We start from the raw sequence: 27,453 nt of genomic DNA, 5'->3' as shown, positions 1-27,453 counted from the left end.
AGTGCTGAGGATGGATCACTTTCCAGTTGTTTTCCTCATCGTAGACACCGGTAGCAGCACTTCTCAGTAGCAAGACCTGATCTTACAAATAGTCTGGAGTAAACCAGCAAATAATCTTTTTAATGAATGGACGATTGCAATTTATGGCTGTGTTTGTATCAGAAGTTAATCACAGACTTACGGAAAAAGTGTTCTGAATGATCTGTAGAAAATTTTTCTGCAGTAGCATATACTGCTCTGCAGGACACTGGAAAGTATTTGTATGTGACATGAGTTGTGCATAAACAAATCTTTTGCTAAACTGGAGTTCTTTATGAAACAAACTCACAACTGGATTTCATCTGAAAAGAAGGCACCTTTTAACCATTTAAAATACAACTGTTGCATTGTGTTATTGTCTGGCTGAACACAGTTATGGCACGTCCAAGAGCAGAAACCTGGATCTTGTTTATATTGGACATGTGGTTTCTAGTTCTGTTTTATAAGTTAAGTATGTTCCAACTTCCCCCCTGCCCCCTTCCAATCTTGGATCAGCTGTTTGGAAGTCAGTGCTGACAGAGCCAAAAAAATATTCTGCCGTTTAAATGCAGTACAAGCTTTGAAGGGTCCTTTCTGTAGAATTTCTATAGGTATACTTTTTTTCCTTTGTTACCCACTTGGCTTTTATTAGGTAGATTCGCATGGGCAGTGAGATCATTATCTTGCTGTGTTCAGTTTAACAATAGGTAGAAAATGTGGGTTATTTAAGTGCAGGCACTGAAGTCAGACACACATATCCTGTATTTTTCAGGTCTTGCAGATTCAGCAGATCTTACAGGGTCTGCCTTCACTTAATATAAAAGAAAAGTTTTTAAAAGTGTGCCACCGTTGTAGTTACTGGTAGAAAAACAACCTCAGAAGCTTTTTTGCTACTCTAACACAAAAAGCATTTACTAACCAGGAACTTGGCACAAGTCAATGGTATTAAAGTGAGCATATCCTGAAATGACCTCTAGTGCAAGGGAAAGATTTTCTGTAATCAGTTACAGCACTTATGTAGCGCTCTCAGGAATCACAGGCAAAATATTTGTGACTGGGTATCTGTTGACATTGCAGGCAATGGATCAATAAGCTATCTCAGATTTATTGCACACTATATTTCTACCAGACTGCTCTCTGTTATTTGGTTATAAGTTGTATGAGTTTTTAGAATAGAGGCACCTAAAAAATTCACATGAGGGAGCATTGTGTTCCTGCTACACGTTGTGCAGCTTTCCATCTGCTTTGGTCCTGTAGCCAGCTAGAGTATCCCTGGACAGCAAATACACAAGCAGAATTGGTATGCTGGGTATGTAGCCTTTACTGCCTTCAACAGTAGCTTTTAAAACTGGTCAAGGAGTGAGGCAGAACTGCTAACAACTTAGTTCCAGAGTAAGACCAGCTGAGGTACAGCAGCCAAAAAGGATGTATTGAGCTTTTTAAACTAAACAGCTGTCAGTATTTCCACTAGAGGAATTTACAGTGAAGCCAGCTGAGAAGGGTCAGAACATGACAGCCTAGTCCATCTTCAGATGTTTCCTGCAAAATTTTGCTGAAATGGTGAGCTGATTGCTAATAGATCACAGAAATATTTGTTATGCAATTTGGGGGTAGGTAAATGAAATTCCACTGGTACAAATTTACATACTAGACTGGGGCTTTATAGATTCTTGCAAAACCTCACAGTGCTTATGGGGCTTTCCTGCGTTCTTAATCTGGTAGTTTAGGATCCTGCTGTAACAAATATGAAGGGATGCTGCTAAAAATCTCACTGAACCACAGACTAATTCTTGTTATATATTGCAGGGGCTTACTGAGTTTAAATTTGCAATTTCTTTTAAATGCCAGCAGATGGACTGCAGACTAGCATTAATACATTATTTCCTTGGCAGTTTTTGATTGTTCTGGAGATTGATATGTTTTCCAAGACCAATGTGAATTATATGCAGCTTTCTTACTCGTGTACGTGAAACTCTAATAGAGCACTGAAAGCCCCTCTAAGTCAATGGAAATTTCCATTTGGTGTATATATGTCCATACAAGCAGTGCCAACAGAATGTTGGCAGATGGCTAGTCTTATTGTATAATAAATCCAGGGTGTATTTGCAAAGTATGTTTTTTAAATTCTCAGAACATGGTGAAAACTGAATTTCTTAGATACTTCAAAGGATTACATCTGCCAGGATTCTCATTGATACATTTTTTCCTCTTTGTGCAGAGATGTACAGTGTTTGTACCTTCCATTTCCCCCAACCTTCATCATTTGTGGAAACAACTGAATTCTTCTCACTACCTTTTTAGAAACAGTCTTTCTCAGATTGCAACATGTGCACCAAATTCTAGCTTAAATAGAGATGTATGAGAAAAATTATGAGCAACCAGAAAAGCAAATTATTTGGAATTTATAGATGGCCCTACATAGTATTATTAGCATAAATACACCTATAAGAAATTGATTTAAAAGCTCATTTTTTTCAACAGATGGCTGAAAAGATGTAGAATTTGGTCATGGAACAAAGTAATTCTATACCATAGTTTTACTAGATGCTATGGTGTAGATTTAATAGAATCAGTTTTACTTCAAGCTATATGATATGAGAGGTAAGTCTACCTCCAGCTAATTACCTATCCCTTGTCTTAATAAAAAAAAAAAAAATATCTGTCACTGTCCCTAATAAGGAAACATATTTTTTTTAAGCACAGAATTTTGTTTCATTTGGAAAGAAACCACTCCCTCTCCCCACCACCTGCACATATAGTAAGCACTGCATTGCTAATATACATAAAAATGTTTTTGCACACAGTTAAAAATCACTTATGGTGAACCCTAACTCTGATTCTGTCTCTTCTTCATGTGCTGGCGAGGCTTTGAAGACGGAGCAGGGCTGTTGCGGCTAGGTAGATTAACTCAGCATTGCTCAAATAGTGGGATATGCTGCCTGGAGGGAGTATTCTCCCTCTACTCTGTATCTCCAGCTCTTCCCTGGTCTGCAGAATAGCTGATACTGTTGAAAAGATAAGTTTTCAAATGGCAGACAGGTATGATAGCTGCGAGAGTTTGTAGAAGGCCTGAAATAGTAACTTTAAGAGGAGATGTCTCATTTCATAAGAGTGAATTTTAACAGATGCTACTGAAGGTATTTTAGAGGTTTAGCATCTATCTGTGGTATTCAGACCCATTACTTTCTGGTCAGCTTCATCTGTGGTATAGATCCCACATAATCGGCTAACTCTTAAGTCCAGAGAACAACTGAAGTAGAATTGTGGTATTTACACCATAAAAATCTATTTAAAACTGTTGAAGTAAAAGGAAACTGTACACATGTATCACAATTCCTCTGTAATCCCGATATGCTGATTTATGAAAGACCTGTAGAAGCACAGATACGCTAGCGGGAACGTAGCTGAATGTTGTGGGAACACAATGCTACTCACGATTCGTTCTACTATGGTTATCCACAGCTCTCTTAACATCTCATCTCCAAGTGAGTTCAGATATGACACAAGATCAGGGTAATTACTTGTGCTGAAAGACTCTTTCACCATTTTTCTACGTTTTCCTTCGAGCTTGAGTGAGTTTTGCTGTATTGACATCTCCTTTCAGTCTGTGGGACAATATCATTAATGGCACCATCTCATTGACCAAATCAGATATGATTTAAGCCAGCATCTGTTGGAGCTTGGAGTTTAAATGTAGAAGTCGTCTAACTTCTGGGGAGCTATTTTAATTAACAAATCTCATGGGTAGCTTTCAGAGGATGAGATGGCTGGGCAGGTTACAATGTCATCTTTGCTGTGCTTACTGAAGTAAGCAAATATTGTACAGCAGCTGGCACAGATGCTTTACTGTGAACCTTGTCCCAGACTTCTACAACTGGGAAACATACAAATGTGATGTGTTTAGGAACATGATTGTCAGATACCTTATATTGTCTAAGGTGATAATTTATGAAGGTCTTGTTATATAATGCAGAGACAAAGCTATAATGAGAAACAGCTTTTAAACACTGCTTGTCAAAGTACAAATGTCCAGCCTCTTCTAAGCCAAGTTTCAGGCACTCCCCAAAGGGGTGTTCTCTTTTTTAAAAAAACAAAAAAAGAAGAGAGCACTTTGTCATTCTGTTTCCTGGCCTAGCTTCAGTATATGGAATTGACCAATGTTTCTGGTAAGCAGTGTGGAGGAACAAACATATCTTTTTCTCTCCAAGTGTAAACTCTCACCTGACTCATGCCACAAGATCCTAGATGGTGTAGGGCCATTCATTTTTAGAGACTTTTTTTGCTAACATTGCTTACTGGTGAAAAGTCATGTAGAACTCAGCTGTTTTCTCTGCATCTCTGCATGTGATTTTTTTGAGCAGTGTTGCCTCTGGAGGAGACAGTATCGCTGACCTTACCAAACCAAAATCTTCTCTGTAATGATACACTGTTTTAAACCTACATCTTTAACTTGATACTTCCTTTTCCCCATCATTTAAGATGAGATTGTTTAACAGGCTGCTGTTAATTCCTTGAAGTTTTAGGGCTCTATAACATAAAAAAGAAAAGTCAGAGTTCAGCTCTTTCACTATTCTTAATAGGGTAATAATAAGGATTTGAGTACTTTCCTCCCTCTCAGTCTAACACCAAACTTCTCAGTGAAAGAATCCTTCTCTTCTTTTGTCCTTACCTTGACTGGTGTTCTTATAGACTGTTTACAGGAACACAACTCAATTTTTGTATGCAATAGACTACTTCCTTTTGAATGTACAAATCACTAGATTATTTTTTGTCACTAAGGCAAAAAATACTAAAATTTATTTTTGTCATTAAGAATCTAATAGGTTACAAAAAAGGGTATGAGAGAATGATATCTGGCTGGTGCTTTGCTTTTGAAATGAATTCTTGGAAAAGCAGCTATACTTTCTGAGGATATATCATCAATAACCTGCTTTATGCTGCTAAGGTTATCATCACTTGTGGGTGAGTTACAGGCTAATTATTTTGGAAAAGGGTATGACACCTGTGCTAAACTTCTGTGCACATTTGCTTAAAGCTTCTTTCCATGAGCCAACTCTGGTCTTGTGTATAGTGTACTCTTAGACACATCCAAGTTATGCTTTACACTTCTATATTATACATATATACCATGAACTGCATATGACCACTGTTGTTCACAAGAAACTAAAACTCATTTGGCATAAGCTGTGTTTTTCTGGTGTTAGCATGAAAATTGCTTTCTTAGATGTTTAGATGAATTTCTTGAAGAAAGGCGAGGAATTGATGTGATTGATACACTTGATAATTTTTCTTCTTTGAACGCTTTGGAGGAACTGAGCTCCACTCATTTGCAAAGAAATCCAGGTTACCACATAACTGTTTTCTCAACTACATAGTTGTAAAGAGGCTGTAACATTCTCATGAGTGCTCTGCAAGTTCTGTGGTATTCCCTTTATGAAGAAGTGATTGTGCTAGCACACTTTTCATTCGAGTACATTTGTTGCAGTTTCAAGGACAAACACAGTATGTGCAACAGTAACTTCCACTGCACAACTGTTTTTCACTTGGAAATCAGAACACCTTTGGTTTTTTTAGTATCTAATTTTTTCTTAAGTTTATAAATGGTCCTAAGTTCACAAGTCAAGCTTGTGTTTGACTCTTACGATTGGAAAACACAGTTGCAGCTCCTTACCATCTGTACAGCACTCCACTAACACAGCAGTAGTGAATGGGTAACTAACTCTAATCCTTCCAGCTCCTGTATTACTTTCTATGTGGACATCCCTTGTGTCCAGTTCCTTCTCCCATATATTAAGTCACGGGACCAGGCCTAGCTGCCTCACCCAGCGTGGTGAATGTATTCTCTTAACAGCATTTACAGCCTGGAGTAATAGAACAAAGGGGTTACACTGAAAAGGTAATATACAAATGTGCATCTATGAGCATGCAGACAGCATTGTGTATACAACATTACAGTGCTGAAGTTATGTATATTCTGCAAAATTGGTAAACACGTACTTGTTTTTATGCAGTGTAATGATGTATCATTTTTCCTAAGACTAAGATTTTCTCGTATTTGTCCATTATTCACAAAGAGTAATGATCCTAAACTTGATCTGTAGAAACTTTTCTTTTCAAAAGAAAGTAGAAACAAGTTTCAAAGAATTGGCTGAAAAAGGTCAAAGGACTTTGTGCATCACGTCTTTTGTAGGAATAATAAACTGTCCTGTTTGGCACTGTCAAGCTGCAAAAGCAGTAGTTGGATCATCTTAATCCCCCGAAGCTAAGTCAGGACAACACAACTCATGAAGTTGCAATTCCTGTTTTCTTTGGTTTTATTTACAGTCAGTCTGTTGTAACAGAACCTCTTGATTACTCAAGTTTATGAACCTTGCAGCTCTGCGTGCTGCAATTTCTGAATCCCAGCCCGAGGCCCCTCATGGCTGCCAGAGTTGTGCTCAGCAGGGACTAGGAATATGGACAGGAAGTTATGTTCAAATAATTTTGTAGTTCCCAGGTTTAGGACGAGATTGACCAAGAGTCCAAATGGAAATAAGAACAGCTGGGAACTTTTATGATCTTTTTCAAAGTAAAAATTATGTCCTCTGCATTGCATTTTGGAACTAGCCTGCAGGCTTACATGGCATATATTTTGGAATTCCACAGTAATAATTTAAAATAATTTGCATTTCCTATTATATTTCACAGAACTTCTTCATCACAGGAAGCTTCTCCTGAAAAATCTTTGGCCACAGTCAAATCCTGTATTTTGCAGAGTATTTAGTTAGCCCCTTTGCTTTGGGCATGCAAAGTGGGGTCAACTAATTTCCTGCATATGCGAGGAATAGGTGCACCATCTCAAAAAGCCAGAAAGGCCAGCAGGTTTCCTCTCCTCACCCAAAAGAGTTGGCCTGTTAGAGAGTAGACCTGCTCACTTCTTAAATGAAATGCAGCAAAGCATGAATAAATATGCCTGAAACACTAGTAATTTATGTTTTGGCATGTAATAGGGATTTTTCCACTACAACTTATCTACTTTTACAGCAACTGCGTTTTTACATGATACATATGAATTTCAGCTAAGGAATCACTCACACAGTAAAATGCTTTACATGTCAAGAGGCTTTTAAAGTGCTTATAGAGAAAATGGTGACTGCTTGGCAGCCCTTCTAGCATGATTCATATGTGTAAACCACATTCTGTAGCGAGACATAACTGGTTTTAATGCTAGGCTATTCTGTAAAGGCAAGAAGTGAAGACGTGGGTGCGGTGTGCAAGGGAAAGCGGAGTTATAGTTGATGAAGAGGCCATGCTTGTAGGTATGTATAATTTGGTAAATTTCAAAATAGTAAAGATGTTCCTTTCAATACTACTTTGAAAAAGGGAAGTATTGAAAGTAGTGTTTCCTTTTGAAAAAGGGAATCCGGTTGATTTCTGTATGTGAGTATACAATGAGGTAGTCCCTTCAGAAGTAGAGAGATGCCCTTGACAAAACTGTCTTCGAAGTATGTCTGTGTTCCACTTAAGATCGTAGCTTTTCAGTTATATTTCACATCCAGTGTTGTCATTGGATAATTGGGCCCTGACTTGTACTCCTCCACAACCACATACTTCATTCATTCATTCATTTCTAGCACTTACTATGCTCTCCTACGCCATGACCCCACACGTCAGACACAGCTGGTGAGGCTGGTCTCCCTAGTGACCCTGCAACCAGCTGTCCTGCAAAACAATCATAAAACACGGAGAGATTGCGGGAGCTGTTCTGCACCTAAGATATGCTATAATGTGGGTGTTAATGCTCAGAGAAAGAGTGCTGTAACAGCGATGCTCCTCTACTGCAATCTAATAAAACAGCCTCTTCTGTCACATGATGTATCCCCCTCCACATGACTTGTGGATGCCAGAAGTCTTGCGGGTATAGGGAGAAGTTGCTTGGCAAGTCTATCTAAGGAGGAATGCTAAGGGAATCTCATTGCAACATCTCATTAATGACCATTTATTTCTATTTTGTATAGAATATGGCCAAGGTGATAACACATGCTTTCAGAAACAGCTTGAGACATTAGATAGGAGCTGTTTTTTCAGAGAACTGGGTGTACACATCTACAGGTTCACTCCAGTGATTAAAATATTAAGACACTCAAAAGTAAAAGACAACATAATCAGTGATAATTGTTGAAAACGTCATATTTGTTTTCTGCTTATATTTGAGAAAGAGGCCTAGATGTGTGTGTGCTTACACACATTAGTAGTTTTATAGAATTAACACATAGAAAAGACTGAAAATCAAGCTGAAACTAAGAAGGAACAGGTAACTGGTGGTCTTTTTTCTTTTATAGCTGTGGTTGAAGGAGACTGCTAGATGGGGAGATGCAAAATAAACAGGGAAGGTATTGTCATAGAATCATAGAATCGTCTAGGTTGGAAAAGACCTTTAAGATCATCAAGTCCAACCTTTAACCTAACCCTTCCATCCCACCCCTAAACCATGTCCCTAAGCACCTCATCTATCATTCTTTTAAATACCTCCAGGGATGGGGACTCGACCACCTCCCTGGGCAGCCCATTCCAGAGCCTGACAACCCTTGTCAGAATAGAACATGTAAGTGAAACTTGCAAGAGTTGAATTTTGAACTGCAAATACTGTCTTTTCTAAAAATTTGACCTGCTTTAAAAGTGAGCACATTAGGATATGAATACAACTGTTATCATAGAATCTGATTCCTTTATTAAAAACAAAAACATGAGTCCTGGTTTAAAGAGGAATCGTGGATTTACAGTCTGGGCAGTTGATTTTGTGAAGTGCATGCACTGGGTTTATGCATGCCTTGAATGGTAGCTGCCTGGTGTCAAGCAACAGACTTACTGCTTGATTATCAGCCCATAAAACTACTTTCCAGAGCTGCCTGTTCCCTGAAGCTGGATGCTCCATATGGTCCTTGGCTGATGCTGCTCATAAACTACTTCAGCACCACCTTGGTCTCTGGCACAACAATCCATCCAGAATGAGAATAAAAATAAAAGGAAATTCCCACTCCCTCTCTCCTGCATGCAGTTGTGATAAACTCTCAGTATCAGATTTTTCACTCAGCTTTACAGCTTTAGCTGTGCTTGCAAATGCTGAAGTCCCATGTTTCATGCATGCTGTGTTACTGTAAGGTTGTTGATTAAACAGTTCAAAAGTTCACAGAGAGCCATTTCACAGTTACAGCCAAAGGCAACTTTACTAACTTCTGTTGGCTTGGCTTCTAGTAAAATGAAATCTCATCCTGTCCCCAAATCCTGGGAGATGCTGTGCACATAAAATGTCATAACCTACCCGCAACGTCTATTCATGCCAAAGTATGTGGACTTCAGTTGGAGGCAGATGACATTCAACATCTTCCAGAATTCAGATAAATAAAGTGCAGGTTTCAGTTTAGATGAATAATCCTTTAGTCTGTTATTTTGCATAGCAGGACAACCTTTCATTAATTTGATAAGCTTTGCTTTTACAAGCACTTTTCTGTTTTTAATAGAATAGAATAATAAAAAAATCATTGATATGTCAACAGAGAAAAGACTGATTCATGGGGGTCATATGATTCCTTATTTGCAGTTACTCATGCAAGTGCTGGGTAAAGCTCATGGAGCCAAAGTTTCACAATTTCATCATGAATTCACCCACAATTCACACCAGATGCATATAATTTGTCACTACCTTTCTAATTGCTCTTCCACTTAAAACATTCCAATTGTCATACCAGAGATCACGAACGTTACCATGCAAATTTTTTATAAAAGCCACCATGAAAATTATTTGTGAGGGAGGCCTTCACTGAAAGCAGTCAAAACCACTACAGAGGTTGTTTCTGTGTTCATTGTACAGACAGGGATGCTTTGCCATGTTTCAGTTTGATTTCAAACATTCTCACAATACAAGCATCTTCAGGTTCAAGTTTCTAGGTTTGATCTAACTTTTACATTCCTACCTCCCACAGTGATCAGAATTCAGGTAAATTAAAACTTACGACCATCTAAGTAAGTTAACTAGAATTTTCCAACAAGGACTAGATAACAGCATTTTCACATAGAGAAAGAAGGCCCTTGGGTTGTTAGAAGAGCAAGGAGTAACCTGTGTCCCACACTGAAGGCTGAGGAAAGATAGGTCATCACATTGATCAAAAAAGGAGTGCAGTTATCTGTGGAGATACATTTGCAAGAGAATCTCCAAAGAAGCAGTTATGACATTTAGGAGTCACTACATTGCATTTTTGGTTCCTGCCATTTGACCCATGAGTATGTACTGGTTAATTCTGCTATGCATATAATTTCTCTGTGTAAAGAACACACTGTTGAGAATGAATGGCTTGACAGTTAGCCTGTTAATTCTGTTGGGATGTAATCCTGGGTTTCAAGAGGAGGTAGCACAGATTGGAAGAAGAGGGGGAAGTGAGCATGTAATCTTTTTTCCACTGTAAGAGTGGGTTGGAGAAAGACAGGATGCCAAGGAGTGTAATACTCTTTAGAGCTCCCATGCAGCTGCTAACAGTCAGATGTCTGATCTGGAGCTGTTTTGAGTTTGCAGAGTGAGCTGGGTAACAGAGCGAGCAATTCTGAGGTAGCACAGGAAAGATCCAGACAGCAGTTTGTAATGGAAACCTTGTGTTTCTGTAGGTATCTTAACTACATGTTCCCTGTAGATGCATTTGGTACAGTTGTGTCAGCTGTGGGTAAATTTTTTTTTCCCCTCCTGGAGGAGAGAGAATCAAGTCTGGGGATTTTTCTTTCTTGGCTTCAGTTGCTGTCTGCATAACATTTTCATTAATCACCTTATTTGCTCTAACAGAGGGTGAGTGGTGCAGCCGAAATCGTCAGCTTGTAGCAGACAACAATCTGCATGCAATCAGCATGCTAGAACAGAAGTAACACAAGACTGTAAATGACTAAACAAGATCTCAGCACAGCATATATATCCATCAGGGTCAATATTATTACTTTTCAAGTTTTAACTGGACTCATTTGATAAAAACACTTTATTATTACATATATTTGGAGAGCCCTCCTCTAGTCCCTTGTCACTTTAGAAGATTTTGGATTGGCTTGTCAACATGACAGAAAAAGAACAAAATCTGACATGCCTTCATTAAATTCGTCTCTGTTATGTTTTAAGAGGCCAGACTTCTCTGACCTATGCTGAAGACACAAGCTTTGTATGTAAGGAATGAAGAAAGCCCCTTAAACAACAAGTTTTTGGCTCAAGGCAAGAATTCTAGGCTGAAATTCCTTTGCTAGGGTGATGCAGTAGGTCAGATTTGCTGATTAGCACTTAATTTTTTTGGTTTTGCAACTCCAGTATTTTCTTAGAGTATATTTATTAAAAAGTATTACTGACCAATGGAAAAGGAAAAAAAATCTCCATCTTTTAGTTTTGTCATTCAGTAACACCCAGATGTGTTTAGAGGCTCTGTTTACGGTGTTTCTTTCATTTGTTTTCTATTCACAATAGGGGTTTTAATAACCATCCTCCTTTCTTACATTCATAGATCCGAGTAGAACAAATTAGAGAAATAGAGTAATTAAATGGCTACTGTACTAAGCCAGACTCCCCCTCTTCGCAAAGAGTCCGATACTTCAGTGTGGCTTGAAGATGACACACAGCTAAGACACATCTTCCTCTCGCCAGAATTCATCACTTCATCATTTCAGCATAACACAATTTAATTATCTTGCATTTAAGTGCAAAGTCAAAGGGTCAGCCATTGATCTCCATTCTTGGAACAAGCCACAGGAGAGACAAAATCAAGTGGAAGTTGCTGCTCTTTTAAGTTAGTGGCATTTCAGCTGTTTTACTGAGCATTAGTCTAGGATTTAATGCCTCAGAGATAAGGAGAAGAAGTAAGAGTTTTAGGCTTACTGAACAGAAATTACACACAGCAATTCCAGGTGCTTAACTTTGACAGAAACCCCAACATTTAGTTCACATTATTTTAGAAAATAAGCTCTTTGACACTGAAGCTGTTGCCTTTCGTTTTTCAAGAGTTAGGCCTGTCATTGGTACTCAAAGAGTATTGTTTACTCATAGATTTCAGCAGCAGAGGGAAAAAATGCTGCTTTTATAATAGGATGTGGCAAAAGTCCATGTAAACAAAGGCATTGCACTTAATGGAAACACGATCGGTAGAAGTTATTCCTGTGGGGCAGACAGGGTCCATTCTAGTCTACACACTCACCTAGACATGGAAGTTGTCCCTGCTAGGTAGGATAAGTTTCTGACCTCATGGGTATCCTAATGGCTCAGGTGTTCCTCTTGTCTTAGATGGTAGGTCTCCATTTTGGTTGTGCATCAGAACTTTTGGGAAAGGGGGTGAAATGGTGAACATTAGGCTTTAGAGTTAAGACAGCATCAACAAGAGAGTAGCACTAAGATAACAATGGTAAATCTATATCAAACTGTAAGGAGATTTATACCTTATCTTTGAAATTGAATGCACTGTAAACACCATCTCAGATAATCATGTAACATTAACATTTTTCTGGCTGATGGATTCCTACCTGTGTAAGAGATAGCTGAAGTTTTAATTACTCACAGTTTTATAGACTAAGACGTACTGCTGTGCTGATAGTGCATTTAAAGTGTACGTGCTGTCAGTACAGTCATGTAGGAAGACTACAGCAAATACACCAGAAGAGAGTCAAGAGAAATACTATGTATGTGGATTTTGACAAGGCCATCTAGAAGATACAGCAGTAACACAGTTGCTACCACAAAGTTGTACGTTGTTTTTTCTAGCAATCAAAAGAAAACTTTACCTGCCCTCTGAGATGTGGGGAACTTCTTTCATGATGATTATACTTATAGGAAACATATGTATGCGTCTCTTCCTTGTCTGTCATGGCTAACCTGAATACCCAGGGTTTTAATGAACAAATTTACATCCAAAAATAATTGCTCTTACTGCATTTCTGTATGATCAGTAACTCCCCCAGAAACACTTTGCTAAGAACATCACAGAAAGCGAAGAGGAAATTACCACACCCAATGCCTAGCTTAGTGAGGCATCCTGGCCTTCAAGTGTACAACATACAGCACTGCATAGGGTCGGAAAATAGAAGAGATGGAAGCTAGTTTTGTTCGCTGACCTAGGCTAGAGAGGATTCCTCCTTCCTTTTATCTCTCCAGTAAGAACTGTGAAGCTAAGTGGCATTTACAGCAGCTCATCAATGCATACTAAAGACACGGTGTAACTGGTACAAGTGACACCAAGTTCCTAGTTTAAAATTATAGTCTTTACTCCAGGAGAGTTTTCATTGAGACTGCTATGATTTATAGTTCTAGAAGTGGCCAGGGGCACACTTTGCAAACACGTGGGCTGACTTTACTGTAAGGCCACAGAATTTTTCCCCCAAGCCCTTTCCTACTGTCTCTTTCACTCTTCTGTGTTACGCTCCTGTTCCATTTAATTATGCCACATTTCAGGCTAGTGAGAAAAATGGCTACCCAAGTGGTGACGTCTGACACCATACTTTACTGCCGTCTATTTCCTCTCTAGTTTGCAACTAGCCTTATCTACAACCTCAAATACAACACAGCTCTGACTAAATAAAGTAATACATTAATAACATTTTTTTTAAATGAGAGCATTCTCTACAAGCTTAGGCACAGAGCAAATGAAGATGTAGCTTTAAACACTTCTGTTACTTCTAATAGGGAAGATGTATTTCAGAGATTTGTGTCTATATATCTAGACCCCATAATAAAAGCAAGGAATCTTGAAGGCTAAACTCACCTTAGCAATTTTGTATCTGACTGTGTTTTAAGAGAAAAAACTCTTTAACATATTTAACACACACAAATGTAACTATGTTTACCACACACAAATGTAACTATGTTTACATGGTCACAGTTTTGATGCAGTCTGTATGCTTCACAAGCCTCTGGCCTAGTGCAACTGATTTCTTGCAGTTTTAAAAGAGGAAGGAACATAGAGGACAGGGAGGGGCTGTGTACTGAAGGGAGACGAGAGAAGTGTGAGCTCCTCAGAAACCAGGAAGTGACAAACTGGGGAGCAGAAAGCCTAATATTAGTGATGACAAGTGTTTTGTATTTTAGTACAGGTGCACAATAAAACAAGTAGTGTCGGACTCTCAGTACTCGGGTCTACAGCCACAGATGTGAATTTCAAACAGTAGAATTCTTGAAGGTGTTTTTTTTTTTACTTTTTTATGGTCTCCAATTGATGGGAAAGAATATAATTTCTCAACTGTCCAGCAAGATTACCTGATTTTTGGAGCACTCTCTAGCAGAGAGAGAGAGAGAGAGAGAGAGAGACTACAATGTGAACGTAGCTTGAGAGACGAAAACCAAATACTACTCACTATGTATCCATGGAACGGTAATACTATATCAATCCAGAGAAGATCATAAAAATATATGTTTGAAAAATATGCTTGGTCTTTCTGGCATGGACTTCGGGTTGGTTGCTTCTTTGCCAGTAGTGCATCTTTGTGCTTCTTGAAGGAAGAACTCAAAACAGACAGAGGGTTTTCAAGGGCTGCATCACTTACCAACAGTTTGCAAAATTACTCAGGAAGAGAAATGTACAAGGAAACCAAAGCAGCTTAGCATAACACTGGAAAATAAGCTTCTTGTACTTAAGATGCTGCAGGGAATCACCTAGGACTCTGTGGGCCACACTGCAGTGCTAGAGGGCATATTCTCAGCATAAATCTAAAATCTATTCCAAAATTTCTCTGTGAAGAGGATAGGCTTTCGTGGTCCTTACAGTTGGCTGGTTAGCCCACCCTTGTTGGCTGTCTTTGAAAATCCCTTGTGCTTACAAACATGGGGAGTCCAGTGAAAGTTGAAAACACAGATGAAATTGTTCCATTAAAGATCAGATCTCCAGTTAGTCACCTAATGAAAATGTCAGGCATTTAGTCTTCATAGAGGGAAAGCTGCCAAGAAATGTTAATGAATATTAATAAACTTTGCATTTCCTTATTAGCTAGAACTATAGAAACTGTATTTTTGGCAAACAGTTGTTCACTGACAAGTAGTCTTTTATGAAGAACAGAACTATATGTTAATTAAACTCAGCAAATAGTTTAGGCTGATTTTTGTTTAATTTCAGAAAAGTTGTGATAATGTGTTTCATTGATTCATTTCAGATTAACATCATCACTGCATTGAAAATTTTCCCCAAAGCTGAAGGAATTAAAATAGTGTTACAAAAACACATCCCAAAAGAAGTAAAATATTTTGGTCAACAAAAAATAAAATTACCATAGGCTTCTTGGTTTGCTGAATTCTTTTGCAGTTCAAAGTTTTTTTAGTTTTTCAGTTGAGCAGAAAATAAGTCATCTACATAGCTCTAGCCTTTATGTCCTCTTTCATTCAAAACCTTAGCAAGGATGTAGCAGTTCTTTTATTAAATTTATGGCCATTTTATTTTAAAGTCAATTTGCTTTAAGATTTACTCTCCAGATCCTGGAACACAACCTTCAGCTACTTACTGGTTGTTTGTGTGAAGTGGTCTGGAACTGGGCTTTAGCTGGGAGTGGAACACAAAGCTTAATGTACTGAACACACAGTGATGCACTTCAGCAGAGATAAAGTGAGAACGAAACAGGACTCAAACAGGAGTTAACATGATAGGCAGAAAATTACTTGGTAAAGATAACAGGTTCAAATTTCAGATTCTTAATTCACTGTGCAAAAATGCAGGATAAAAAACATGGGTATTTTAAAAGTGCTAAGCTATAGAAACTCACACAGACAGAGCAGTTCAGCCTGGGCATCCCAGTTTGAAAAGGGATTCAGTAAAGCCATGGAATGCATATTTTAGACAACAGAAAGATTATGTGATGGAGCGTGGGGGGGCCCTGAAAAAAAAAAAAAAAAAAAAAGAGAGTCTAAAAAGGCTAGAATTATTCTGCCACGACAAAAGAGAAACAAATGTGGCTGATAAAAATACAGTAAAGTAGCTAAAATTATAAACAGATTTTAAAATCTATCTGACATTACTGAACAAGTTTGAAATAAAAGCTTAGAATATAACTGATAGAACATAGTCTGTTTAAAAAAGAAAAAAGATTGTTTTCATTATGGTGATAGTGAGTGGTAAAGTTTTTAAGAAGAACCAGATAGTTGCATGGAACATACCAAATCAGTTATTTTGGGGTTTGGGCGGACCTGACTGTGGTTAAGGCTAGGGGAGAAATTTTGCACTACTTACATTTCTCTGGCATTGCAGCCATTATCATTATAGTATCTGAACGTGTGTTCATCATTTGCTATTTGAGTTGTTCTAGTTAGCTGTGGTTATACAGATAAGTCACATGGTGTAATCTGTGCTCCCAGATGGAGCAACACAAGCACTTCCAGAGCAAACAGTAACACACATTCACTTAAAATGTAAACTTGCCGCTTGGAAATTCCCCTTTCAAGAATTAGTTATATATGTCTAAATAACTCAGTGAAAATGTTAAGGTACAGAAAATAAACCAAGGATTTAAATAATGGATATTTATGGTAGCTGTTGCAGCTCCTGCCCAGTAGTAGTTTCCTGTACACATAGAAAACATAAGATCCAATAATTTATCTATTTCATTATTGGATTTGTTAAGATTAAAATAAAGATGCCCACACTTTAAAGTGAGGTTGTACTTGATGCCTGGATCTATGCCTGCTGGAAATCTGAGAACTCCTGTTCCTAAAAAAAGGTCACATCACAGATAATGGAAATCACAGGAACATGTATGCTTCTGTCAGCAGGTACTAATGCAACCTAGCTCCTCGTTGCTGTGTGTCCTAGGGACTTGGGAGAGTTATGTCCCAGTGTCTAATAATGTGTGAACTCTGACTGAAGCTTTTCTTGGATTTGGGCATTCATACCACACTCCCAGATTGGGTTTCTCATGTCTAGTGACAGTGAAATACACCCTATAACTTTTATTTTCATGAGAACATTACTAAAACTTCCTCATTTTCCTGGAACTAGTCAAGCTTATTATTGCTGAATTTGCTACCTCTTAGATATGGTTGAAGGTAGCAGAGACATCCAAAAGCTTTTGGACAGACAAACAAAAGTGGATGCAATAAGGATGACTACATTTAGCTTGTTTGGTTATGAAATGTCACCCCCAAAATCATTCATTTAAAATTAACTGGTTTCAATTTATAAGAATTTCAAATTGTGAGGCTTTGGAATTTTTTGATGCCTTTTCAAATACTTGATAAAGAAACTACCATTTGTCTAACATCAAAGCTACACATGTTCTTTCTCTTGCACTCAGAAGGTTAAGGGCTTGGTTTTTAGCTATGCAAAAGGGCTTGTTTGTAAACAAGAGAATAACAGAAATGAAAATATTTGTGAATGCATATCAGTGCTATTGAAGGATGACCTTTTATCTTTTTTTTTTTTTTTTTTTTTTAAAATACCAGCCAGTCTCAAGAAACGTAAGTCTGCTTGGCTGAGTGTTTTTTCCCAGGATAGCATTTCCTCTCTTGGAGGAAGGCTGCTTCAGTCACATCTCTATTTAACTGTCCGCTCCTCATCCTCCCCACCACCCAGCCTGCTGATCCGTGTTTCTAAATATACCCTTAATTATGTATATGAAAATGCAGAAATATAAGAATAGCACACAGTGGCATGTTCAGGTTTCTAGTCTGTTTTCATAACAATATACAAGGCTGTTCTGTGAAGCAGCAGAGCAGATTAAAGATCACAGAAAATTGTTTCTGGCTTACTGCTTCTGGTTTTGCAGGCACTTGTGGAATTGCCAGGATACAAATTTCTTTGTTACCACATGGCCTTGGCATATGCTTGAAGATGGTAACATAATGTGCAGAGCTACTGCATGAGTTAAATTGAAAAAATAGCCCCCAGTATGTGGTTTGACTTAATAATACTCTAATCTGTAGGGCAGTGGATATCACATTTCAAATTGTTGAGACTTCACATTGTAATTCTGAAAATGGTTGGAATCACAGGTGTCTCAACCTGTTTTGACATTTCGGTCAATAGTAGGTTATTTTTTAAGCATGCTAAGGCCTATGCAGTAGTTAGTATCATTTTTATTGCTGTTCAAATGCTGGATATCATACAGATGAATTGGTGAAACAGGAAGCAGATTACTCCAGAGTCTATACAGGAATGTCACTGTATAGGAAAGGAGTCCTTAAAAATATATGCGGATTGTGGTAAAGTCAAGAGTGCACTATGGTATGGTATGGTACAAATCAAGCTCAGTAGACATCAGATCTGGTTCCATCATCTGTCTAGTTTTTGTTTCCCGTAACTATATATAGTTGCCTCAATATACATAGTGATTGACAAATATAGAATAATAAAAAGGATCTTTATATAATATCATAAGAACAGTCTGGCTCTACTTGCTTCTGAATCCCTTCCAGCAAGAAAGAAGAGAGATGCTTTTTTTAAATTTTTTTTTAATGCTGTTTCTATAGCACAGCCAAGTCTATGATTCCTTTGGTGGTCAGCTCTGGCACACAACATAAGCAGCATAAGCAGCTAGGTCTGTACCACTGAAATTAATTCAGAAGTCAGTGCACCTGCAGATCTCACATACTTTTACTTGGTGAGCACTGCAAGTTTCTTAATGCAGCTTTACACACATTTTTTTCTTTGGACTGGGTGGAGTTCAGAAAGAAGCCAAAAATGTTCTTGCTTCTGTAATTTGTTAAGATCAGTTGAATTTAATTCTTGAATGTGATGTTTTTCCATCAGCTTGTGTAAGTCTAAACACAGTTTATGTGATGTTATGGGCTCTGGCAGAGGAGCTAGAAAGGTTACAGTTTAATGGGATTTGGAAGATGGTAATCCAAACCTATTTAAAATTATTTAAAAAAAAAAAATCTACAATATTCCTTATCTTTTATAGGCATCTCTTGCCAGCTTCTCTGAAGAGTAAAGAAGCCTGAGCTGCTTTTTGATTCCTTTACTTCCAAGCATCTTTATCTTTTGGAGAGTTACCTTTCTTTGAGACCTGCTAATAATGCTCATAATGCACAAAAATACTGCCACTGCCAAGGCATAACACTAAGATTCTCAATATACACATTCACATGCTTGACATGTTTCCTGCAATATTTAAGATATTTGATAATGTTTCCACATTAATTTATAGGATCATAATTCTGCAGTCATTGTGTAAAGGTAAAATTCTGACTTCAGCATTGCGCAGGATGGAGCTCAAACTCTTTACTGTGTTGTGTACAGCAACTTTAATGGTGAAAGTGCTTTGTTGAGTACAGCATGTCCATGGGTTACTGCTTATGCAAGGAAGTTGTACTGTGGCTGCATGTACCCTAATGAGATTAGGCAATTGATTCATATAATCTCTCATTCTGTTGATTGCTTTACTGCCGGTAAAAGGGCATTTATATAACTTACCTGTACAGAAAACCACATCCCTTCTGCTTGAGAGATGAGACTGATGACAGACTGTGAATTTCCACGTGTGTTTTTGGAGCAGCAACTAGGTCTTGCCTTAATTAATACCCCGCAGCAACTTTGTTCCAGACTGCGTACTAATTTTTTATGAACAATAATGACTCCTGTATCTTCACACAAGGCATTCAGCATTTCCTTACAATACAGCTTTTCTTTGAGGAGGTATTGCTAAACCTCAACAAAGCTGGGAAGCACTCTAGAGAACTTAGCACCACTACTAGAGTGATGCCAGCTGTCAGAGAGTGAGTGGAAGGGAAAAAAACTTGGCCAATAATATTCCTTATCTTTTATCTTTTAAAGGCAACTACCAAGAAGATATCAGATGAAGACTAGAGAGAAGTGAAGGAAAAAAAAATAGTTCCTAGGAAGGAGGAGAACAGGGGACAGTAGAGAAATAGTGGAAGAAAGGCCGCTTTTTTTTTTTTGTCTTAGCACCCAAAACATCGCCACCACCATCAACAACATCAAGTCAGGCAAGTGAGTAGGAACCCGGATGTTCTCATCCATATCTGATGTGCAGTGATGAGAGGGGGAGATAAGTTGTGCAATACCTTCATCACCTGACTGTTAGTGCTGAATAACACAGATCTTACACAATCCCACTCCAGAACCTCCTCTATGCTAGACATAGAAAAGAGCAGCTGATGCCATGCTAACTAATCAGCAGAACAAGTACCATTTTCTTTCTGCTTCATGGTGTTGTCAGCAGAAGCAGCAAAACATTGCATGTTAAATCTCGCCTTCCTTGTCTGAAAGCAGTCATTTCATAGGGCAGTCCTTCTAGTGAAGAACATTTGCTGACACTATTTGTAATGAAAACAAACACAGAGAAAATTAACTAGAGCAACAGAAACATCCAAGGGCCATTGCCTTACCAAAAAAATAAAAAAAGCCATAGCTCAGGGATGACAAACTACAATTCTGCAGGCCAGATCCCACTATCAGACTGTGTCTCACTGCCCTTCTTCCCAAGGGCCCCAAAGTTTTTGCAGAAGTATACTTGTTCGACCAAAACACAGGGAGAAGACTAGTGAATCTGGTCACACAATAAGGATGATTGGCATGTCCCACCACAGGCAGGAGCATATCTAACAACAGATGACTGGATACATGAGAAACACAGACAAAATATATTTGTTTCCCATTTGTTTCACATTTCTCTCAGCAGACTGAAAGCTGAGACCCTGACAGTTTGCAGGAGAAGGATGAGGAGGACATGGAATGCGTTCCTGGGGGTTTTTTAAGTGACAAAACTATATCCATTAAACCAGTTGTTGGTGGTTTTATTCTTAAAAAAGTTTGTGGGGCCCTTAGTTTTTTAGGCTTTAGTTCAGGGGAAGCCAACTGAAAGCAGTCCAGTTCATCTTTGCTGCCTTCTGCAGATCACTTAGGATGTGGTGTTCATAGCTCTCCATATGAAAATCTCCCTTGTGTGCAGATACAACCATTGCATTATGCATTGTAGTTGTAGGTGTAACTAATGAAATCCACAAAATGTGCTTGAGAACAATTGGTCTAATGAACCTTGGTCTTTGTCCTAAATAATCAAGGAAACTTGCTTTCTCCATGTTCTTGAACAAAATCCTATTTAAGAAAAGAATTGCCTGTCTGTTCATTGAGACGCTATTTCAGATTTGGCTGAAGTATCTTGGAGGCTTCATAAACAGAAAGAAAAAGAACCTATGGATGTCTTTTTCTGAGTGGGAGCCTGCTAAGTAGATCCTGGAAATAAATGCTACAGCCAAATCTGTGAATTTAAAACAGATTATTGGCTGCTTAGAGTGAAGGCTGGCTGAGGTAAATTGTACTATCAGTCAGTTTTAATTAAGGTGTATTGAATTTCTCCAGGAGGCTAATTTATTTATTTATTTCCTACTTGGTGTAGTGTGTGGGGAACTTTTATTTCTTTTTTTGGCACAGAATTTTTACAGCTCTCTGAGCCTCTTGAGCTGGCTATTCAGCATTAGAAAGATTAAGATTAGTGCAAGTAGGAAGTTATAAAAATTACAACTACAAAAAATGCTAAATCCATGTAGTCACAAAAGAATAAGATGTTCTAGATTAATAATAAAGAATATGTGATATTCAGAGTCAGTGACAGTAAGAACCAAACCAATATGCAGAAGTAGCAGACAGCACATTTCATGATTTCATGTTTTCATTTTTAACAAATGGAGAAACTAAGGATGGAAATAAATAGTACCAGTTGCTCAAGGTGATGCAGCACATCAGTGATGAAGCTGGGAATATATTCCAGATATCCATCTACCCAAGAACGCTACTTCTGTCTGCAACCTGTGCTCGCCTGCAGTGCTCGAGCTTCTTGGGCTGCACATCTACCACAGTGCCCAAGCGCAGGCCTGCAGCACAGCCCTGCAGTGGCACGGGCATCTGGCCCTGCGAGGGATGTTTCCCATGTCTGAGATCTGTGGGTGGAGAAGGGCAGCAGGTCACCAGACTGCTATTTCTTTGAGCTCTCTGTCTCTACTTTAAGCATAACAGGTCATGAGGTTTAGGTTAGCTATTGATCGAAGGCTGCTACCTTCAGCGTGGCACATTTACCTACTTGAAATAGTGGTCCCTGCCTCACTTCTAAATGAGACCTAAGGCAGTGAACAAGAGGAAATCGTAGTACCTTGTAGCAAACGCAGAAAACACAGGCATGGCTGTGGAGCATACAAAATGAGAGCTTCACATCCAGTGCCTCAAAATTGCCATTTTGCATTTTCACCATAATTGTTTTTACATAGCTGAAGAGAGAGACTTCACCACATCTCTGAGCTTCAGCATTGGGTCAGACAGACATAGGGACAGCTTGGAGGAATAAGTGAATAGTCTACAGAGCTCAGTACAGATACTGTCAAAGTCCAGAAGTAAAGTCCAGCATTCTACAAGCGGTATGAAATGTTAAATCCATGAAAGAATCAGAAGCCCAGCATCCCTGAAGATCCAGTTATCAAATAAGGTATCACTAGTTTGATTTACAGTACTTTTTAATGGGTTGGAATACCACATTGGCCTCCCCTCAGGCAGAGAATAACACCTTCTCCATCCAATTAGTGCCAAGTGTCATCTACCTTGCTCCCAACCTTTTTTTTCTAACTTTTACATACAAAAAAACATGCAAGACATTGCTATCCCTTCTAATCTTGCCATGTTTGCTTCCTGCAGGTGAGCGGCCTTTTGAATGCAACTGGCAAGAATGTAACAAGAAGTTTGCTCGCTCCGATGAGCTGGCCCGCCATTACCGCACTCACACTGGAGAAAAGAAGTTCAGCTGTCCTCTCTGCGAGAAACGCTTCATGCGCAGCGACCACCTGACAAAGCATGCCCGTCGCCACACCAATTTCCACCCAAGCATGCTCAAGAGGCGAAGTGGAAGCAGCTCAAGAACAGGGTCTGTCAGTGACTACAGCCGCTCAGATGCCTCAAGTCCGACGATCAGTCCTGCCAGTTCCCCATAGACCTACCTGCACTGGATGTCAGCACTTTGCCTCTAGTACCTAACATGGAGTTTTGTTTGTGTTGCACACATTTAAAAAACTCTGTCGCTTCCCTGCCTCAGTTCCCCGCCCCACTTTTAAAAAAAAAAAAAAAAAATCATTAAATAGCTGTCTCCCACTGCAATTTCCAGTCTTTACCCAGCCACACAAGTGGCTATGCTAACCTCATGGACAGACAGACTTACATGTTCCATGTAGCGACTCCTGCTGTCTCGATATTTCATACATTTTGCAACCATTTACAGATCCTCTTGATTATTCTTTATAAGAAAATGAGAAAATCTAAAACAGAAAAAACCCCACTTAATTCACCTCAGGTGTCAATGTAGTTTTGTAAGTCCGGATTGCACAACATGAGCATACATACACTTACAAATCAATTGTGTTGGATTGTGTCCCCCTTCTCCTTTCTCAGGGATGGATATTTATGTTACACAATAATTACAATGAAGACACACCCTAACCACAGCCTTACTCTGTAAATATATTTGCACTCAGAAGCTTTTTGTTAGGTTCTTTCACACACTGGGGAAAAAAGAAAAAAAAACAAAACAATACAAAAACCAAACCAGTACTGGAATGTAGTACCAGACTCTTCCATTGTTTGTTTTCCTGATCATATACCTACATTGGGGAGTGTCCAAACAGGAGTCTTGTCTTTCTTCAAGCTGCCCTCTGCTTTTGGTAGCAAGCAAGCTGTCTTTTCACTTCATGCTGAAGATGCTCCAAAACCAAATTCCTATTGCAGAAATCTCTGTGAGGTTGATAAACTTGTTTGTTTGTTTCATGCTAGATAAAATGCTGAGAAAAAATTCTAAACAAGATGCCTTAAGTAAATAACCTAAATCATGAGGAAACATATTTACACTGGGTAACATTTTATTGCAAGCTGGCATGGAATCTCGGAGGTATTCTGTTGTCACTCTCTCCAAGTTTTTAAGCTCTCTGCACTGCCTGTTCAGTATGGGACCAACAGGATATTCAAATCAAACCACACTGACTTGAACTATTTTCTTTATTCTTTTTTCCTTTTATGTTTTTTAAGGAACTATGGAAATAGCATAGCTGAACCAATGCCCATCAAAACTTTTATCAAGGTACTTACCTACTGTACAGCTGTATCTGGCAAGACAAATTGGCTAAGACATAGTTTCTGTATCCTGTTGCATCACAATCATGGTTGCTGATAAAAGGAAGTGAAAATCATATGGTATCTTTTGACTGGAAAAATAAAATATGCATTTTAAAGTTGTTATAAAATAAAATGACATTGTAGCTCAGCACTACTACAAGTTTCTCAAAAATACATGTGCCAGCATAAAATAAGGTGCTCTCACTTCTGAATAGCTGTTTAATAACAAAAAAAGAATCTTGGCTACTTTTCAATAACTTTCAAATATTTGACACTAGATAGAGCACTAGGAGGTAGATTTTTATGTTTTATATGGTAGAAAATAGAGCAAAAGATCAGGAGCATTGTGATGCACTGGAGATTTCATTGGCAGCAAATACACTTTCCTTGGTTTGGCTGGGTCTGATGGTGCATATTATAAATTCAGGTCCTTTTGATTCTGGAATTTTGGGGGTTTTCTTGTTTTTGCTGTGGGGTATATGTGCAGTTAAGTGTAGCACGGGGAAAGAAAACTCTATACACCAAACCTGCCTTTTGATATCAAGTGAATGCCTCCACATTCCAAATGAACCTGTATCTTATTTGCTGCTTTGCATTGATCCAATTTTGCAAGTTCTTATTGTACTGTATATTAACTGTGAGAGGCTAGTATAGATTTCTAAGTAGTTTCATAGGTACTTCCATAGTATTTACGTTATTCCTAATACTACGCATTCTATTAGTTGTATGGATAAATACTTAAAGACACTTCAAAGTGCAGATATTTCAGTATTTTTCCCCGTTCATTCACTTCAGATTTCACCTCTATAAAAATCACAATTTTCTCCTTTTGAAGTGGAAGTCACATGAGGCACAATTCTACTGTCTCATTTCAGAGAAAATGAAAGAACATCGTGAGGGCTTTTTTTCTGAATTTGTGTGATGAGTTGCCTAACCACTGTGAGTTAGAGGAAAGCCAGATCTGTTTGCCTCCGTAGATTTCCTCTTTTTTTTTTTTTTTTCTCATCTACTGAGATACACAATTTTAACAACTTGATACAATTCAGGTAACAGGAATTCACATTCCAGTCATTTCTGTGACTGCTAAAAGTGTTCTTGTGCTGTAGTTAGTAGAGGCATTTAAAGGAATTCTACAGGTCAGCTGTGTCTTGTGCACATACTTCAAAACAAGTCATAAGCACATTTCCCATTATCATTATACCTTAATGAGGGATGGGGGGAGGGAACCAAAATCAAAAGGAGAACTAAGTATCAGCAAAAATCATAGACTTCATGTTCTAAGCTCAGTTTGTTGGAAAATCATCTTTTCCAACAAGAGCATCCTTTAATCTTTAGCAAAGGAGGAACTACTCCAATCCATTTATTTAGGGCATAACAATTCAGCATGAATCAGTAGGTGCATTACAAGCTAGTTGTTTTAATAGCCTGGAGAAAGAATATTCACACCAGGTTTTATTAGTACTGAGATTATGGGGCAACCTATTCTAGGTGACAATAACTATGTAATCTTTATCTCAAAGAGTAAATTAAGCATTTTACATATATTCCTCATAGATTACTAACAATTCTCCAAGGTTAAACAGAAAAAAAATTGGTTCAAAGTCAAATTTCCAGTTCAGCCAGTTCATCTAATGAGAAAGCTATGAGACTATATATAGCCAACAAAGCTACACTTTCAGGAAATTCTCTGAAATTTGTTGTTATAACTTTTTTTCTTTTTTTTTTTTTTTTTTACATCTTAGCTGTAAATACCTCAGCATGTGTTAGGCTGACAGTCAAATTACTGTGTTTTAAAATCCTAGCTAGAGTTTCAAATATGTCCATTAAATGTTTAATACATGATAGCTTTAGGATAAAATGATGAATTCCAAATCACTAGTAGTTTCCTAAACTGAATGTGAACAAAACTTCTCTTAATATTTTCATATAGAAAGAGGGTGTTTGGGGTTTTCTAGCATGCTAGAAAATAAGCAGAAGCACCAGCAAGGTCATAAGACTCCATTCTCATGATTGTTCCTCCTCAGTTTTGCAGATAGGAGAAGTCTGAGCAGCTCAAACTATGTTTTGAAATCTGTGTGCTTATCCAAACTAACCTCAGATTTTTACCCTTCTGCATTTTCACCCAGCGGTGTAACCTAAAACAGTCTTCTGGCGTAGCAACCAACATTGCACACTCAGGAAATAGTACTCTGGCAAGGTGCAGATTTCTTCACAGTCCTCCATCTGGAGGAGTGTGCATCTCTCCTTCTGCCTCCTCCACTCCCCATGCAATCTGTTGAGGTGAATCCCCACAAACTACAAAACTGCCCTGATTGTTTTTCTTTTAATTTCAGAATATAGTAACAGGTTTATTATAATTAAGAAAGCCCTGAAAGTTTGTTTGTTTTTCTCCAGCCATGATTCTAGCTTCCTCTCTAAGAGTTGAGCTTAACTGCCTTGCTATAGGAAATGGGTGCAAGTTAAAATCATCATTTTACTACCACCACTCAACTGAAACAGAAGACGCTTTTAGAAACTCATTCACCCCTTCCATTAACCTCATCCCATGCAAAGGCCTAAAGTGCATTAATGGCCACATGAATTCAGTTTTCATCCTGCTTCTTAGAAAGCAGGCCTGGTAAACACCCGGCAGCTAGATTTTATTGTAAGAATTGCTATACCTGCAAATTCCTGGCTTTTATTTTATATGCATAGTATCTGTTTACATAACTGCAAAGGTATATATTTATAATAAGTCATCAGAAGCCTCTGTTTAATGGTAACACCTAATTCCTGTATGTATTCTACCCTCTCTACTGCTTTAACCCTTGCAATAACTTTCAGCTATGAAAGCCACTGTACAACTTTAAAAACTCATTACCTTCTATCCAGACATTTAGCGCTTTCCGTGTTTCATGCAGCCAGGCAGTAAAAGGCTGTGTGAGGAGCTTACCTGTTTCTAGCTATTCACATTCAAAACTGCTTTTCTCCAGTTCTTTGCTATGAGTTCTAGAATTTGTATTGTGTGAAGTGCATTGCTGTTTTGGGGAACATGGTTCGTGAAGAAAGAATAAGAAAAATGAACTCTACATACCTAAAGCTTGCCTTTTCATTGCCATTTGACTTACTGATTTCATCAGGTGATGCCTACAAACTGACTTTCAGTGCTCTTTTACTCCATCACGCCATCTGTTTGTGCATTGGGTGCTAACACATCATCTATGTCAGTGAATGGTATGATGAACGTCTGTATTTTTAAATCTTTTGGGGATAAAGCTATAGCCTTAGGCAGAAGAAAATAAATGAATTATACTTGTTTACCCCATAAGCCAGAATATGGAATGCAAAAGCCCATCCACTGGTATAGGTTTTATATATATAT

General features: G+C 38.3%; 1 protein-coding gene across 1 annotated transcript in view; it reads left to right on the top strand.

Moving 5' to 3' along the window:
• KLF13 (Kruppel like factor 13) overlaps positions 1-25,858 on the top strand; it is a 33,635-nt gene extending 7,777 nt beyond the window's left edge. Inside the window, exon 2 of the mRNA XM_009643963.2 lies at positions 22,629-25,858. Coding sequence (XP_009642258.1) covers positions 22,629-22,921 — 293 coding nt within the window. The 3' untranslated portion in view covers positions 22,922-25,858. The remainder of the gene's footprint in view (positions 1-22,628) is intronic.
• The last annotated feature ends 1,595 nt before the right edge of the window (positions 25,859-27,453 follow it).

This window comes from Egretta garzetta, unplaced genomic scaffold, assembly GCF_000687185.1.
Source record: "Egretta garzetta isolate BGI_Z169 unplaced genomic scaffold, ASM68718v1 scaffold287, whole genome shotgun sequence".
In the NCBI taxonomy this organism is placed as follows: domain Eukaryota; kingdom Metazoa; phylum Chordata; class Aves; order Pelecaniformes; family Ardeidae; genus Egretta; species Egretta garzetta.
Note: the sequence above shows the minus strand (reverse complement) of the source record. Positions and strands in the feature narration are given on the sequence as shown.